Here is a 14,645-nt window from a genome sequence, read left to right on the forward strand (position 1 = left end):
AGAGCTAGTTCCAGGACAGGCTCCAAAACCACAGAGAAACCCTGTCTCGAAAATCCAAAAATAAAAATAAAAAAAAAAAGAATACTGTATCGTTTCATCCTTAAGTCTGAGCACAACCATCTCTGAGTGATAAAATGTCTAAGCACATAGCACAGTCAGATGAGGTTATGATAAAACGTCTAAGCACATAACACAGTCAGATGAGGTTATGAGGGCCCTGGTCCTTGTTACTCTTACAGTTCTTTGTGGCCATCCGCATACCCCTCCCAAGTCTTCGATCAACACATGTACAAAGGCATAAAAAAACAAATGATTTTCTAGAATTCTGTAGAAAACTACTTCTTTGCACATTCCCCAACCTACTTCCCACAGACTCCATCCACTCCTTTTGGACTCAACTTCTTGGAGCCACAAGACATAATTTTTTTCCTCTTACTTTTTTAGTCAGAGAGCCTAAACTGTCTCATGGAAACTCGTGGTTGCTGAAAGAAGAGAAACCCAAAAGCCAGTGAAGTGTTCATCTGTAAAAGAGACACAGAGCATAGGGAAGTGCTGCAGATACCTGCCATTCCACGCCACTATTAGTGATGTGTGATGATTGGAAGATAATGGCTCTGTGCCTTTGAAGACTAAAGTGATGAAGCTGTCTGTGCAATGACACCTGTGAGGAGTCCCCATTTGACAGCAAAACAACCCGAATCCCTTTTATGAGGTATGGAATGTGGCTTAGGTAATAAACACTTAAGTAATTAGATGGATTTTATGGAAGCAGCCATAAACTGAAACATGGGGAAAATGCCTTGGCGATGGGGTTGACGCCCAGGGAGGCGGGTATATAAGAGCCAGGGCAGAAGCCGGGAGCATTCACACATCAACTGACTTCTCCTCTCAACCCAACCACCACCCAACTCCCAAAGCCATGGCCTGCTGTGTTGCCCGCTGCTGCAGTGTCCCCACCAGCCCTGCCACCACCATCTGCTCCTCTGACAAGTCCTGCCGCTGTGGAGTCTGCCTGCCCAGCACCTGCCCACATGAGATCAGCCTCCTGCAGCCTACCTGCTGTGACCCCTGCCCCCCACCCTGCTGCCAACCTGAAGTGTACGTGCCAACCTGCTGGCTGCTCAACTCTTGCCACCCAACTCCCGGCCTGAGCGGCATCAACCTGACCACCTACGTCCAGCCTGGCTGTGAGAGTCCCTGTGAGCCCTGCTGTTAAGCCCTACTCCCAGGTTCAGGGACCTAGCTTCTCAGCATCCTATCCATCACAACTGTTTCTGCCTGAATTCCAGCTTCATCAACCCCAGGGCCCAGGAACAGAAGCCCGTGGACCATGCTTAAGCTGCCCATGCTTTGTTCCTATGGGCACAGATGGCTGCCTTCTCTCTTTAGGCTCTGTCCCTCCTTTTTGAGAGCTACCATTTGGACTACTCATTAATAAAGTTCATTCTGGCTTAGCATTCCTGGCCTCATAGCTGTTTATTTCTCTGTTTCCTCTTAGGGAAAATGGAACGCCAAGTTCTACCTAAAAGCAGTTTGTTATGCAGCCCAAGGGCCACCCCAACACAGTGAGAAATCTTTTATTTATGTGTGTGTATATATATAGTATATATATATATATATATATATAATTTTTATTCATTTGAATAACATCCACAGTTTCCCCTTCTCTCCTATGCCTGTCCTCCCCAATCCACTCCCATCCACTCCTTAAGAAGGGTAAGGCCTCCCTTGGGAAGTCAACAAAGCCTGCTACATTCAGCTGAGGCAGCACACCCCTCCCAATTGCACCAAAGCTGAGTAAGGCATCCCACCGTGTGGAATGGGCTTCAAACAGCCAGCTCATGCACTAGGGATAGATCCTGGTCCCACTGCTAGGGGGCCCTGAAAACTCCAGCAGGTTCTTTTATATAATCTTTCCATTTAATGAATATTTCTGGAGCTATCCACTATGCCATGTAGAATCTAGACATAAATATAAATATTCTATTTTTTTTTATTCAACTCTTCATTTCTTCCTTGGTTAACTAAGAAAAAACTAATCCTTAGCCAGGCAGTGGTGGCTCCCAGCACTCGGGAGGCAGAGGCAGGCGGATCTCTGTGAGTTCGAGACCAGCCTGGTCTACAGAGCTAGTTCCAGGACAGGCTCCAAAGCCACAGAGAAACCCTGTCTCGAAAAAAAAGAAAAAAAAAACTAATCCTTGTGCTGGCATGTGAAAATAATCTCTACCCCCTTACTCAGAGTCAACAAAAGTTTCAGGCTCACAATGGAGGTTACTTTGAAATTCCAAACTCTTAAAAACAGGTCAGTGCAGCCACGGCTGAGTCTATGGAGAGCTGCGCTCCTCACAGGAGAGCTTCTGGAGACTTCATCGTGCTAAAATGTGCCATGACTTTGTAATAAAACAGTAGAGTGTGGACTTCTCCCCAATCAACTTGACCGTGCCTTCCTCTTTCTATCTTGTTTTCGTAAATTAGCTTCAGAGACAGGCGTTTTCTGAAAAACAACTGGGGAGAGTTAGCCATCCCTTCCAGGCTCTGATGTCCAGGGGGGGGAAAAGACATCACTAAATTATATCTAAGCTACTAAATCTAAGTAAATAGGAGCTTAAAATTTTGTGCTTCATTTTTTCCCCTTTGGAGTGGGAAAATAGAAAATGTGAAAAAACTTTAACATTTAGAACTGGTTTGCTTGGAAACGGTTAAAAGTGTGTAAGTGTGTGCCTGTGTGCATACATGTGTGTGCATATGACCTATCTTGGATAAAATAGTTCAAGCTGTATTAATAAGCAGAAACTACAGAGCTTCAAGCATAGAGGAATCAAAGGCCCATGACATATAAATCAACAACACTGTGGTAAAGACACGACACATGAAGCTGCTTTCATGGTCAGACATAGTCTTTATCAGAATTCTTACGGTTTGAGCTCCCTGAGCTGTAATTTACATATTTACATCAGCTGAGCACTCATTGCTCAGGTATTAGTTGCAAAAGGGAATAAGCAAAAGTTCCTGCCCTTGAAGAGTTCTAGGGAAGAGGTATGGATAGTTGATATCTTCCAGACTAATCATTTTTGTGTGAATATCAGCATTTACTGTTTCTTGTCCCCTTAAGTGAGGTCCCCCTGAGTTCACAGTAGCCTCAACTGTGCTTAGAAGTTGACTGGCTCAAGTGGTTTATACCATCACATCACTGGGCTATCCATAATGCATTAGGCCAAAGTGAAATATTCTTTATACTACAGAATTGGCAACAAAGTTCTGACAGCACAAAATATACGTTCCTCTTGGGAAAAAAAATCTCTGTGTTGACCACTATGCTATTTCCTTAGTTTTGATGAACAATCTAAATACAGCAAGAGCTCTCCACAAAGTACCCAGATTGCTGAAATCTAATTGTGTAGTTGAATATTTTCTTACCTTGGGGACTTTGTGGCCTCTCTCTCTCTCCCTCCCTCCCTCTCTCCATCTCTCCCTCCCTCTCTCCTTGCTATCTGTAGCCTAGTCTACAACCTAGTTTTCCTTGCTATTATTCCATCTTCTGCTTATGTCTCAGAACTGCAATAAGGTCTGGATAATCCAAAGAATAAAGACCCTCCTCATCCACGGCAATCAGTTATCCCAGCAGAGCCTCTCACTGTGACTTCCACCAGTGGTTCCCAGCTTTCTCTCCAAAAAGACATTCTTTCATTTTGAGAAACATGCATCTTTTCCCAAATGGCTTTCTTAAGTATTTTTAATTACTTTATTTCTCTGCTCATCAATTTATAAGTATTGGTATATTGTGACATCAACATACACACACACACACACACACACACATTTCCGATGAATAAAGTGAGTCACCTTTACTGTGCTCACACACTAACTTAAACCATGAAGTCTTAGCATTCTAACAATTACACCAGATGGAAGGAACTTGGAAATGGTGTCTGTCTGTCTGACTGATCATTGTCAGCACCGAATGTAGCTTTGAACAATAGAAGTGACAGGTCAGCAGTTTGATTTTCATAAAAAGCAAAAACTCTTCAGGTTGCTTTGCAAGAAAATGCATACTCGTATATTTCAGACCAAGTATCGTCCCAAGAGCCCATAATTTAATCTATTTCAATTTGTAATTAAAGTAATCAATCCCTTGTAAAACTAAAGGCTTGTTCGTATTCATATTTACTTGCATGTCTAGATGATGTAGTGCTTAATATATAGAAAATCATCTAGCAAGTTCTGTCATCTCCAAGTACATTCATGTTGTGTGTTTTCAATATTTATTAATTTGCTCAGATTCATGCAAAAATGCCACTGTGCATCTGATAGAAAAAGAAGAGTCCTACAGATTTGGGCTTCCCAAATGTATCAGGGGTGCATAGTTTGATAAGGATGTTTTCTTAGTTCTTGAGAACATCACTCTTGATACTTTACACTTAGTGTAGATGACTTTTACGAAGAAATTCTAGGGGATGAACAAGAAGAAAGTAAGGATAAACCCAAGCAGGTTAATATATTGAATAAAAAGAGAACGACACTGACACCATTTTGAAACTGTAGCAGGAAGCAAGTTTGAATGAAGCAACACAACCAAATAAAACTTCAGGAGTGCGTGTCCCGTGGCTGATACAAGAAGATACTGCGTTATTTGTGTGGGGTTGTGCAAACATCAACAAGGAAGCAGCTGAAGGCTGAGGCCACGTTCCCTGAAATAGGTAGGTATAAAAGTCCCTCCCAAGGCAACTTTGTGGAAGAACGCCTTCCTCAGCAAGAAAACCTGACCCACCGTCACCATGACTGGCTGCAGTTCCTATCTCCAAGGATGCCGCAGCGTCCCCATGGGCCCGGCCACCACCCTCTGCTCCTCAGACGTGTATGGTCCATGTGGAGTCTGCCTGCCCAGCACCTGTCCACATAGGATCAGTCTTCTTCAGCCCGCCTGCTGTGTCACTTGCCCCCCACCCTGCTGTGTGCCTGATTCCTATGTGTCCTCGTGTTGGCTGCTCGACAAGGGCTACCCTGCCCCAGACCTGAAAGGTATCTCTGTTTCCACCTGTGTCAACCCTTGCGCTTGTGAACCCTCCTGCTGCTAAATGAGGGCCTTTAAGAGCTTACCCACCTTGCCCTAAGGATCTGCAATGGTGGACACTAAGAGCTCCTTAGCAAAGGGCTTTAGTTAGGCACTCTGGAAGATGCTTTGAGACTTCATTTTTGCAGACAGATTTTTTTCTGTGTTTTTGGACAATGATTTCAGAGAAGTGGAAAAGAGTCACAATCACGGATCTCCTTATTTTAAAAGTAAATAAATGCCACTACCCCCCAAGTCCTGTGCTGTCTCTGTGTTTAATGCTATAATTACCTAGGGACTCTTGACACATGCATCATGAAGCTGCAAGGTAGGTGTACAGCAGAATGACGCTTTCTGATGACAGCGACATAAATCTCATAGCTGAAATGAAACCACACAAAAGATATACAGATACCTGAAGGACATTGCCTGAGTGGTAAAACACATTCACACTAAGCTTAGAATTGGTTTAAATTTCAAGATCAACACCTACCTTTGTGTTTTGTTTCCCTGACTATGTAAACAACTCAAATGTGTCCTTAAAGACACAGACAAGCTGTCATTAGACAGCAACACACTCACATTCCAGGCATTTCTCAGATGCCTCTGGTGTCCCAGGCATCTTCTCCAGAGCCTGCAGGAGATACACAAGACTAAGGATACAGTTCCCATCGCAAGGGCCTCTCACTGGCATGAGAGAGAAATGGAAGGGAAACTGTAATACAGGGCAGAATGAAGCAAGGTCAACTTGATCGCATAGAAAACTGTGAAAACATCTGGAAGGGTTCATTTATAAAGGAGGCTCTGTGGGCCAAAGCCTTGAGAACGAGAACGGGTTGAGAAGCAGAGAGCCAGGGTGGGAATCTTTCAGCTAAAGCAGCAATCTGAGTGCGATGACAGAGGAAACATTTTTATTTACGAAAAACACAGTATTCAAACCAAAGCCAAACCACCCACTCTTTGTACACGGAATGCATGACACTTCACGGTAGCAGCGTCTAATACCTTTCCAGAGCTGCTTCTTCTTTTAGACATGCCGTGTTGATTAAAGTCACTCACCAAGGAATCAGTACTCTGTGCTTAACCAAAAGCCATTTTCCATCCCATAAATTGTGCATTTAGATCCCACTGGCTGAGCGTTTTGTACTAAAGAAACGTGTGGCGACCGCAGACCTGTCAACTATTGCACGTTAGACATTGTTGCGCTTCATCTTCAGATACAGGAAGACAAATCAAGGCCAGCTGAGATGAAGAAGGTTGTAGAAAGCATCTCAGAGGAATTTATTATCCAGTTGAAGATCCGAGAGGGGGAAACAAACAAACACGCAGATGGAAGACCATAACAAACACCTTGTAATGACGTCCCTCGTTCTACGTTGCTTTTCTAGTCGCCATCTTAAACCTGCTGTTAACCGTGAATCACATGGTTTCTCCTTCTGAATCCCATTTTGTCTTACTTTAAAGTCTGTACGTCATTCATGTGAGAATGAATTAGCTTAGTTTTCTTTTCATGAAACATCTGATCAAGGACAGCAAGTGAGCTTTTGTTTGTTTGGTTTTTGTTTTCTGTTTTTGTTTTTGTTTTTAATCTTTCCAATGGTTTTTATTCTTTGGCTCACCTTTAATAAAAGAGACACTGTGGAAAAAATAAGATGTAACACTTCCTTTGAATGTCACTAGACCAAAAAGAAAAAAAAAAAGAAAGAAAGAAAGGAAGGAAGATAGAAAATCACTTATTTCAAACAATGAAAAAGAATCTAGCCCATACTTTCCTGTCTGTCCCATTGTTTGCTTTGGAGGAACTGAATTTTATTATCAATAAATTAAAAAAAAAAGTTTGAAGATTGATGGAGGAAGGTCATTGGTTAAGTAATAAAGAAACTGCTTGGCCTCATAGGTTAAAACATAGGTGGGAGGAATAAACAGAACAGAATGCTGGGAGGAAGAGGAAGTGAGCTCAGAGGCCATACTCCCCTCTTCCAGGCAGATGCCATGAAGCTCAGACCCAGGATGGACGTAGGCTAGAATCTTTCCCGGTAAGACTGATGCTACACAGATTATTAGAGATGGGTTGATAGGGATATGAGAATTAGCCTGTAAGGGCTAGAGTTAATGGGCCAAGAAGTGTTTAAAAGAATACAGTTTGTGTGTTGTTATTTCTGGTGTAAAGCTAGCTGTGCGGGAGCCGGGCGGGACAAAAAGCAGGCCCGTAGCCCCCTCAACAGAAGATTATATTGTCAGATGAAATATTTATATTTGTAAATAAGTAGATAATTCAAAATTAAAAAGAGGGAAGGAAATTTTTAAACCCTAAAAGTGTACATGAATTGTCACTTGATCAAATTACTTGTAACTTATACCAGATTGGGTATGTCAGATGCTGTAAGAATAAAATGTGACAACCTTATGACAAAAATTATGGCTCCATGACTCAAAACTGCAATTGAATTAATAAGGGCAGGACTCTTAATAGAAATGAAAATGCCAAACTGATTAGATAACCTTTGTGGAAAAGGGTGTCATAAACAAAACCAGGATAAGAAGGAAGCTTTCTGATTGGACTCTTGCTCACTGGGGAGGGTATAAAAGAGTCCAGACTGAGAGGAGACATTTGAACCTCATCTTTGCCTTAGACCAAAGCCAACCAGACTCCATCACCATGGCCTGTTGTGTTGCCCGCTGCTGCAGCGTCCCCACCGGCCCTGCCACCACCATCTGCTCCTCAGACAAGTCCTGCCGCTGTGGAGTCTGCCTGCCCAGCACCTGCCCACACACCATCTGGCAACTGGAGCCCACCTGCTGTGACAACTGTCCCCCACCCTGCCACATCCCTCAGCCCTGTGTGCCCACCTGCTTCCTGCTCAACTCCTGCCACCCAACCCCAGACCTGCTGACTGTCAACCTCACCACCTATGTGCAGCCTGGCTGTGAGGATCCCTGCACCCCAAGTTGCTGCTGATCTGTGGCTCCCTTGCTCAGAGACTGATACTGAAGAGACTCAGCTTGTCGTGTTGTCACATACGTGGACAGACGGTCTAGGCTATGAAAACCCGACCTTTGATTTTAATGGCCAGAAAGCCAAGAAATTTGCTTAGGCAAACTGGATGAATAGTCATTTGATTCATTTCAACAGGTGAATTCTTCCCTTATGAAAATGCTATTGAAATCTTTAAGATTTCAAATTATGGCATGTTGGTTCTAGGATCTTATTTCCTGTACTGAGCATTTTCAGAGGCAAAATAATCTCCCGATGGGTTTCTAATAAATTGTATTTCCCTGGCCTTATGTGTTCTTTATTGATGCTAGCGTTTGAAATTCATTTCTTGTGTTTTGAAACAGAGGAATTTTTTATTGTCGAAAGTGCCAGATGAAGGGAGCATTGGAGCTAGCATCCTGCTTGTCTGTCTTTAACATCAATCTTCTATCCTTTCCCTCAAAGCCATAGAATCCTCAAAATGACACCATGCAACGATATGAGCAAAGTTGTTTAAGCTATTAAGTGCCCTCAAAATTATAAAGTTAGTTACTAAAGCAACTAGAATTTAACACCTGGTATGTCTGACTCTAAAGCCCAATTATTTCCCACATCATAATGCTTCCAGTACAAACAGATGAACAAATTTGACCACCATCTATGACACAGATTCAAAACATGCATGAGAAATGTCAAAAATGTAAGAGTCCTCAACAAAAACGTCACATCCAGTTTTGACAGAAAGGGGGTAAGTTGGCTCTAATCAAAATGGGTAGGCATTCAGCTGTGAGATCTGGGTCATTTCTACCTCATTTCACTTCCAGAAGTCCCGGTGGACAACTCTAGAAATCAGGACACTAACGCAGGCCTCATTTGCCACCCATTGGCAGGGAAGTTCTAGTCCAGCAGTCAATAGAATGCCAGCTGCTCTTGGGTGACAGATGAAGAACTCACGCCGAAATGCCCATCAAAGCTAGGTGCAGCTGTGTCTGTAACTCCAATGACCAGGAGGCTGAGAGGTGAAGACAGGGCAGTCAAGACCAGGTTTGAGCAACACACAGGAAGATTCTATCTAAAAAAGAAAAGGAAGAAAGACATTGGCAAATACATACACAAATTTACATCACAGAGACTGCTTTCTGAGCCTACCGGAGAATGTCTGTATGTGTATTATGCATGCATTACATCTATAATCTTATGCTATATAATACATATACACATAAAAGCAAACACCACATGTAGAAATACACAAGTCAAAATCTGGAAAAGCCCTGAGACAAAGACAACACAATGTCTGTGTGTTCAAAAGACAAGTAGGGAAAGAAAGCAGAGAAGGAAATACCTAAATAAATCTGTTTTAAAATATCTTCAGCGGCCCATTAGTGTCTCTAGAGAGGGATATCCCAGAGCATGCCCGCAGGCTTCTTGGTGTTTCTGCTTGGAATAAGCAAGTTCCCGGAGCTTCAAACGCCTGCCATTTAACCAAGAATACATGCACAGGGCTCCGATTTTCCAGAAACGGTAGTTCATCCCCACCGGATCGTATATTTACCTGGTATTTAGCAAGTGAGTCACCAGACCATCTAAGGACGATCCTCTCACCTCTCCAGCTCTCCCTATCTTCACTTGTAAGCAAAGCAGAGTAATTTCTAGGTCTCACGGGCCACTGAAGAGAAAATGCATTCATAAAGTACTGCAATATCTTCAGTATTCAATCAAAAAGATTATCGTCATATATTTGTTATTTAAGAACAGTTTGAGTCTACTAATATAACCTTAAATCTCATTTATGACTAGGAAGCATGATATTCTACATACACAATAATAAGCTGTTTTATTGCTAATACAGAGTAAGAGTGCACACTGAGTAGGTTGACATCTTTTGGCCATGAAAAGCTGATGCTCCGCACGCCATTTTTTCTTTATAATTGTCTCCAGAAAATGTCAAAGTCACATGCTTTGCTCTTAGAACCTAATCTTTCCTGCCCTAACTTGATTTCTAATATCAGCAATTTATAATATATACGTGAGAAACCTGTCCAACAGACTATAAATTCCACGAGGACAGAGATTAAGTTTATTTTGTTCCCTGCCAACATTTATAGCAGCATCTGTCATTATTCCTCAATAAATGACTAACGATGTCATTAATCATTTTAATGAATGAGACAGGGCTAAGGAGATAGCTCAGTTGGTAAAGTGTTGGCCTTGCAAATGCAAGGACTAGAGTCTGATTGTAGAATCCACATTAAAAAAAGAGAAATAAAGTCAGGCAAGGTCGTTCACACCTTTAATCCCAGCACTTGGGAGGAAGAGGCAGGCAGATCTCTGTGAGTTCGAGGCCAGTCTGTTCTACAGAGAGAGTTTCAGGACAACCATGACTACACAGAGTCTCAAAAAAAAAAGTTAAAGATAAAAATAATTTTTTTTAAAAAAAGGGGGGACATTATGGCATATGCTTGTAGCCCTAACGCTGAAGAAGTGGAAATGGGAGAATCCCTGGAGCTCACTACCCAGTCAATCCCCTACTAGAGCAGCTCCAAGCCAGTGAGAGGCCCTGTCTCATAAAGAAAAGGTGCAGGCTTGGAGTGATGGTGCAGAAGTTAAGAGCACTTGCTAGTCTTGCAGAGGCCCTGGGTTCAGTTCCCAGCACTCACGTGACAGTTCACCCACATGACCAGGTGTGCTTCCAGTTCCAGAGGGTCTGCTGCCCTCTTCTAGACCCTGTGAGCACCAAACATACATGAGATGCACATGCATACATACACATAAAAAATAAAAATAAAAAGTCTTTTTTTTAAAGGGATGAATAGGTAAATGGTGTCTAAGGAACAACATGTGCACACATAAAGCCAAATACAAGCAAACATGCGTGTGCATGTATACACACACACACGCACACGATATTCATTTTTCCATAAGCAATGTGGCATGCAATCTGGCAGCTATTTATTGAGTGAGAAATCTCAGGGGTGGTCTAGAGCACTAAAGACTGTCAAATCCTCTCTTTCAAAGAAAACCACGGGGAACAATTTTTAAATTTTTTAACTTAATGTATACATCAACTATATTCTCTACTTGCAGATGTTAACACTTATTTTTATTTATTTGTTTACTTACTTTTATTGGCATGAACTTTCGAGATCAGTGTCTGCCGTCTCACCTAAGGTTTCTCTCTTGCTAGCCTCCCCCTCCTCCCTCCTCTTTCTTATGACTATGCTTCTTCTCTCTTTACTTTGCCTTAAGTCTGGTCTGCAACCTTAGTTCACATGTCACAATGCTCATCTGTGCACACCAAGGGTTTTAAACTCTTTCATCTCATGAGACTCACAGTGGTCTTTTAAGTGAGAGCATGCAAGTACTGCTGCTCTTCATTTGCAGAGAAGAATGGCAAGACCCCCCCCCCCAAAAGTGGACTAACTATAAAAGTAACCAGGGAAGTAGCCTGCACTCCTAGGACCAACAAAGAGCTCCTTCTAGCTCTAAGGGTGGTCCTCTTGGTTCTATACACCTGTTCCCCAAGCATACGGACACACCCACCATCATCAAACACCATGCGCTGATGGACAGGCAGCCTTAGAGTAGGAGCTGAGAAGGGTGTGAGGGCCGTGGTTTCTAGGATGCATGAGTCCAATCTTAGCGGAAATGTTCTCAGCTACAGGGATAATGCTGTCCAGGGACACACCCAACACTTGTTCTTAAGTGCTGAAGAGTCCCTAAGTCTAAACAGTGCCCTGGAAGTGGCTTGGGTCTTGCAACACATGGGAGAACAAAAAACTAAAATCTATCTGGTCCAGGCTCATGTGTTTGCGTTCTGTTGTGATCGGTTTTACTGGAATTCTAGCATTGTAGCTTAAGTTATTCTTTGATTTAGTATTTCATTTTCATTCTATGGAAAGGTTAAAAATTAAACTGTTCCACATTTAACAGCCAAGGGAAAAAAGCAACAGTAATGGAAATTCTTGACAGGAGACAAATTCCTGGAACATATATGATCGGAGGATGTGTCAACCTAACTTGATATTTACAAAATGCACAGAGAACCGGGACTTCCCAACCAAACACAACTGGAAAAGTGCTGGATGGCAGTAGTATAATGAACATCAAAGGCTTTGAAAATACTAGACTTGAATGTTTGTCCCTAGAACTCTATCTGGTAATTATTTCTGCTTCAGAAAAATTAGAACACACACAAAGATGCATGTAGAGGGTCTCTTTCTCTACTGCCACGGTTATCAAAGAAAAAATTGAGATTAAAGCAAATGATAAAGAAAATGCAATCTTAGAGTAGCCCAGAAGTACAATTACATGATAAATACTAGAGAGCACTGAAAACATTAGTAAATACACTAGGAATGCAAGATAATGAAATACACATGCTTATGCAATAAGGTACATTATAGAACCTACACAAAATGATCCCAGAAATGCAAAAATGGATGATTACATACAGTCAAAAATAGTTCTATCATACATATGTAGTATTAATAGATAATGTTCCACTGTAGGTGAGTTGCCTTTATGGTTGTCATTAGTTTCAAAATTGTAGTGACTTTTTCATATTTCTTATTACAATAAATGTTTTAAAGTTCTGCGATATTGCTCATAAAACTGTTTTCCCACTTTAGTGTAGTTTTGAGCTTCAAATGCCTCAAAGCTCACAGACAGTGACAAGAATAAAGTTCCCGTTCAGCTCTTCAGAACAGAAACAGTTCGTCGAGCCATCTGATATAGAAACGGGCAAAGAGAAAACAGTGGGCACAGCAGCAGGGAGAGCAGCATTCTGCACATTGCTGTCATACCCATGTGGTCCCCAGCAAGCCTAGTGGTGGTGACATTGCAATAGTGGAAGCCATCTGTGGTACATCGCAAAGCTTGGGTCCGAATGACAAACAGCAAGAGTAATCAGTTCAAATTTGGCAACGAATTCAAATAAAAGGTAATTAGCAAAATAGGGACTCTTAACAGGCATCTAAATGTCAGGCCAATTAAAGGATAATGGGAACACGAACATAAACAAGAACCAGGAAAGAAGCCCATTGGTGGAACCAACGCCCACTGGAGAGGATATATAATAACCCTGGAGCAAGAGGAGACATTTGAACCTCAGAGACTTCATCTTTGCATTAGACCAAAGCCAACCAGACTCCATCACCATGGCCTGCTGTGTTGCCCGCTGCTGCAGCGTCCCCACCGGCCCTGCCACCACCATCTGCTCCTCAGACAAGTCCTGCCGCTGTGGAGTCTGCCTGCCCAGCACCTGCCCACACACCATCTGGCAACTGGAGCCCACCTGCTGTGACAACTGTCCCCCACCCTGCCACATCCCTCAGCCCTGTGTGCCCACCTGCTTCCTGCTCAACTCCTGCCACCCAACCCCAGACCTGCTGACTGTCAACCTCACCACCTATGTGCAGCCTGGCTGTGAGGATCCCTGCACCCCAAGTTGCTGCTGACCTGTGGCTCCCTTGCTTGGTGCCTGCCTTCGAAGAAAGAGTCAACCCAGGAGCCTTAGCACTTACCTGGCAGAACTTGCAAGGAGTTTGCTCTGATTTAGAAGCCGGAGTTGAGGGACAGGGTCATTGATGATATCTCTCCTGCCAGCCTCAACAAAAAGAAACCAGAAACTTTGGTAATGTGGCTTTTACCTGCAACCATGTGCAGTGTGGACGGTTGATGCTCCAAGGCTCCTGAAGATGCTGACTCCTTCATCCTGATGTGCTTCTTTCTTTGGGTGTTTGGGGCTTCTGACTTCAGTCTTGGGTGGTATCCTTCTGCAAATTTAGGAACTTCTCCATGATCTTCCCAATAAATTGTGTGTCTATGGCATAGCATAAATGTGTATAATTGTTGTTTGCTTGTTTCTAGGACTTGGTTAAATGTGTTTCTTATCCCCCAATGTTAGTTAGCATTTAAAGAAAAACTAAACCGCCTGGGTGACATTGAAAAGAGTGGCAGGAAAGTAAAGCTTATTGATCTTGTTGCTCTTGCTATTCTGGGGTAACTCAGTGATCTGGTGTCGTAATTAGGGTTTTTATTGCTGTGACAAAACACCAGGACCAAAAGTAACTTGGGAGGAAAGGGCTTATTTGGCTTTCACGCCCATGTCGCAGTCCATCATGGAAGGGATCAGAGCAGGAGCCTGGAGGCAGAAACTGAAACAGAAGCCATTGAAGAACATTGTCTGTTGGCTTGTTCCTCATGGCTTGCTCAGCCTGTTTTCTTATACAGTTCAGAACCAACCTCCCAGGAATGGCCCCACCCCCGAGACTGGGCTCTTCCACATTAATTATTAATCAAAACACTACCCTACAGATTTGTCTGTAGGCCAGTCTTATGGAGACATTTTCTCAGTTAAGATTTCCTCTTCTCAGATGGCTCTAGCTTGTGTTTATTGACAAAGAACACCAACCAGAACACCTGTTGTGCTGATTTGAACGGGATATGCTTCCCACAAGCTCATGGATGTGACCACTAGTCCCCAGTTGGTGGCACTGATTGAGAAAGTCATGGATCCTTTAGGAGGTAGAAAGGGTATCACTGTGGACTGGCTTTGAGATTTTATAGCGTGACTCCACTTCCTTTTTTTTTTTTTTTTTTTTTTTTTTTTTTTTTTTTTTT

General features: G+C 42.7%; 4 protein-coding genes across 4 annotated transcripts; all 4 read left to right on the plus strand.

Annotated features, from left to right (window-relative positions):
- The first annotated feature begins 631 nt into the window (after positions 1-631).
- LOC101993969 (keratin-associated protein 3-1) lies at positions 632-1,216 on the plus strand. Its single transcript, XM_005368235.3, has 2 exons — positions 632-712; positions 918-1,216. Exon 2 carries the CDS (start codon positions 920-922, stop codon positions 1,214-1,216), a length of 297 nt encoding a protein of 98 aa, XP_005368292.1. The 5' UTR covers positions 632-712; positions 918-919.
- A 3,559-nt stretch (positions 1,217-4,775) lies between these two features.
- On the plus strand, positions 4,776-5,075 carry LOC101987097 (keratin-associated protein 3-1-like). Its single transcript, XM_005368391.1, has one exon. The coding sequence runs from the start codon at positions 4,776-4,778 to the stop codon at positions 5,073-5,075; it is 300 nt and encodes a 99-aa protein (XP_005368448.1).
- A 2,634-nt stretch (positions 5,076-7,709) lies between these two features.
- Positions 7,710-8,009, plus strand: LOC101994455 (keratin-associated protein 3-2). Its single transcript, XM_005368237.1, has one exon. The coding sequence runs from the start codon at positions 7,710-7,712 to the stop codon at positions 8,007-8,009; it is 300 nt and encodes a 99-aa protein (XP_005368294.1).
- Positions 8,010-13,180: 5,171 nt separating this feature from the next.
- On the plus strand, positions 13,181-13,480 carry LOC101994743 (keratin-associated protein 3-2). Its single transcript, XM_005368238.2, has one exon. It carries the CDS (start codon positions 13,181-13,183, stop codon positions 13,478-13,480), a length of 300 nt encoding a protein of 99 aa, XP_005368295.1.
- Positions 13,481-14,645: the final 1,165 nt, after the last annotated feature.

Source organism: Microtus ochrogaster, unplaced genomic scaffold (genome assembly GCF_000317375.1).
Source record: "Microtus ochrogaster isolate Prairie Vole_2 unplaced genomic scaffold, MicOch1.0 UNK31, whole genome shotgun sequence".
NCBI classification, from domain to species: Eukaryota; Metazoa; Chordata; class Mammalia; order Rodentia; family Cricetidae; genus Microtus; species Microtus ochrogaster.

Coding starts and splice junctions, on each gene's coding strand:
- LOC101993969 (XM_005368235.3), top strand. CDS start 920: ATGGCCTGCTGTGTTGCCCGCTGCTGCAGTGTCCCCACCAGCCCTGCC.
- LOC101987097 (XM_005368391.1), top strand. CDS start 4,776: ATGACTGGCTGCAGTTCCTATCTCCAAGGATGCCGCAGCGTCCCCATG.
- LOC101994455 (XM_005368237.1), top strand. CDS start 7,710: ATGGCCTGTTGTGTTGCCCGCTGCTGCAGCGTCCCCACCGGCCCTGCC.
- LOC101994743 (XM_005368238.2), top strand. CDS start 13,181: ATGGCCTGCTGTGTTGCCCGCTGCTGCAGCGTCCCCACCGGCCCTGCC.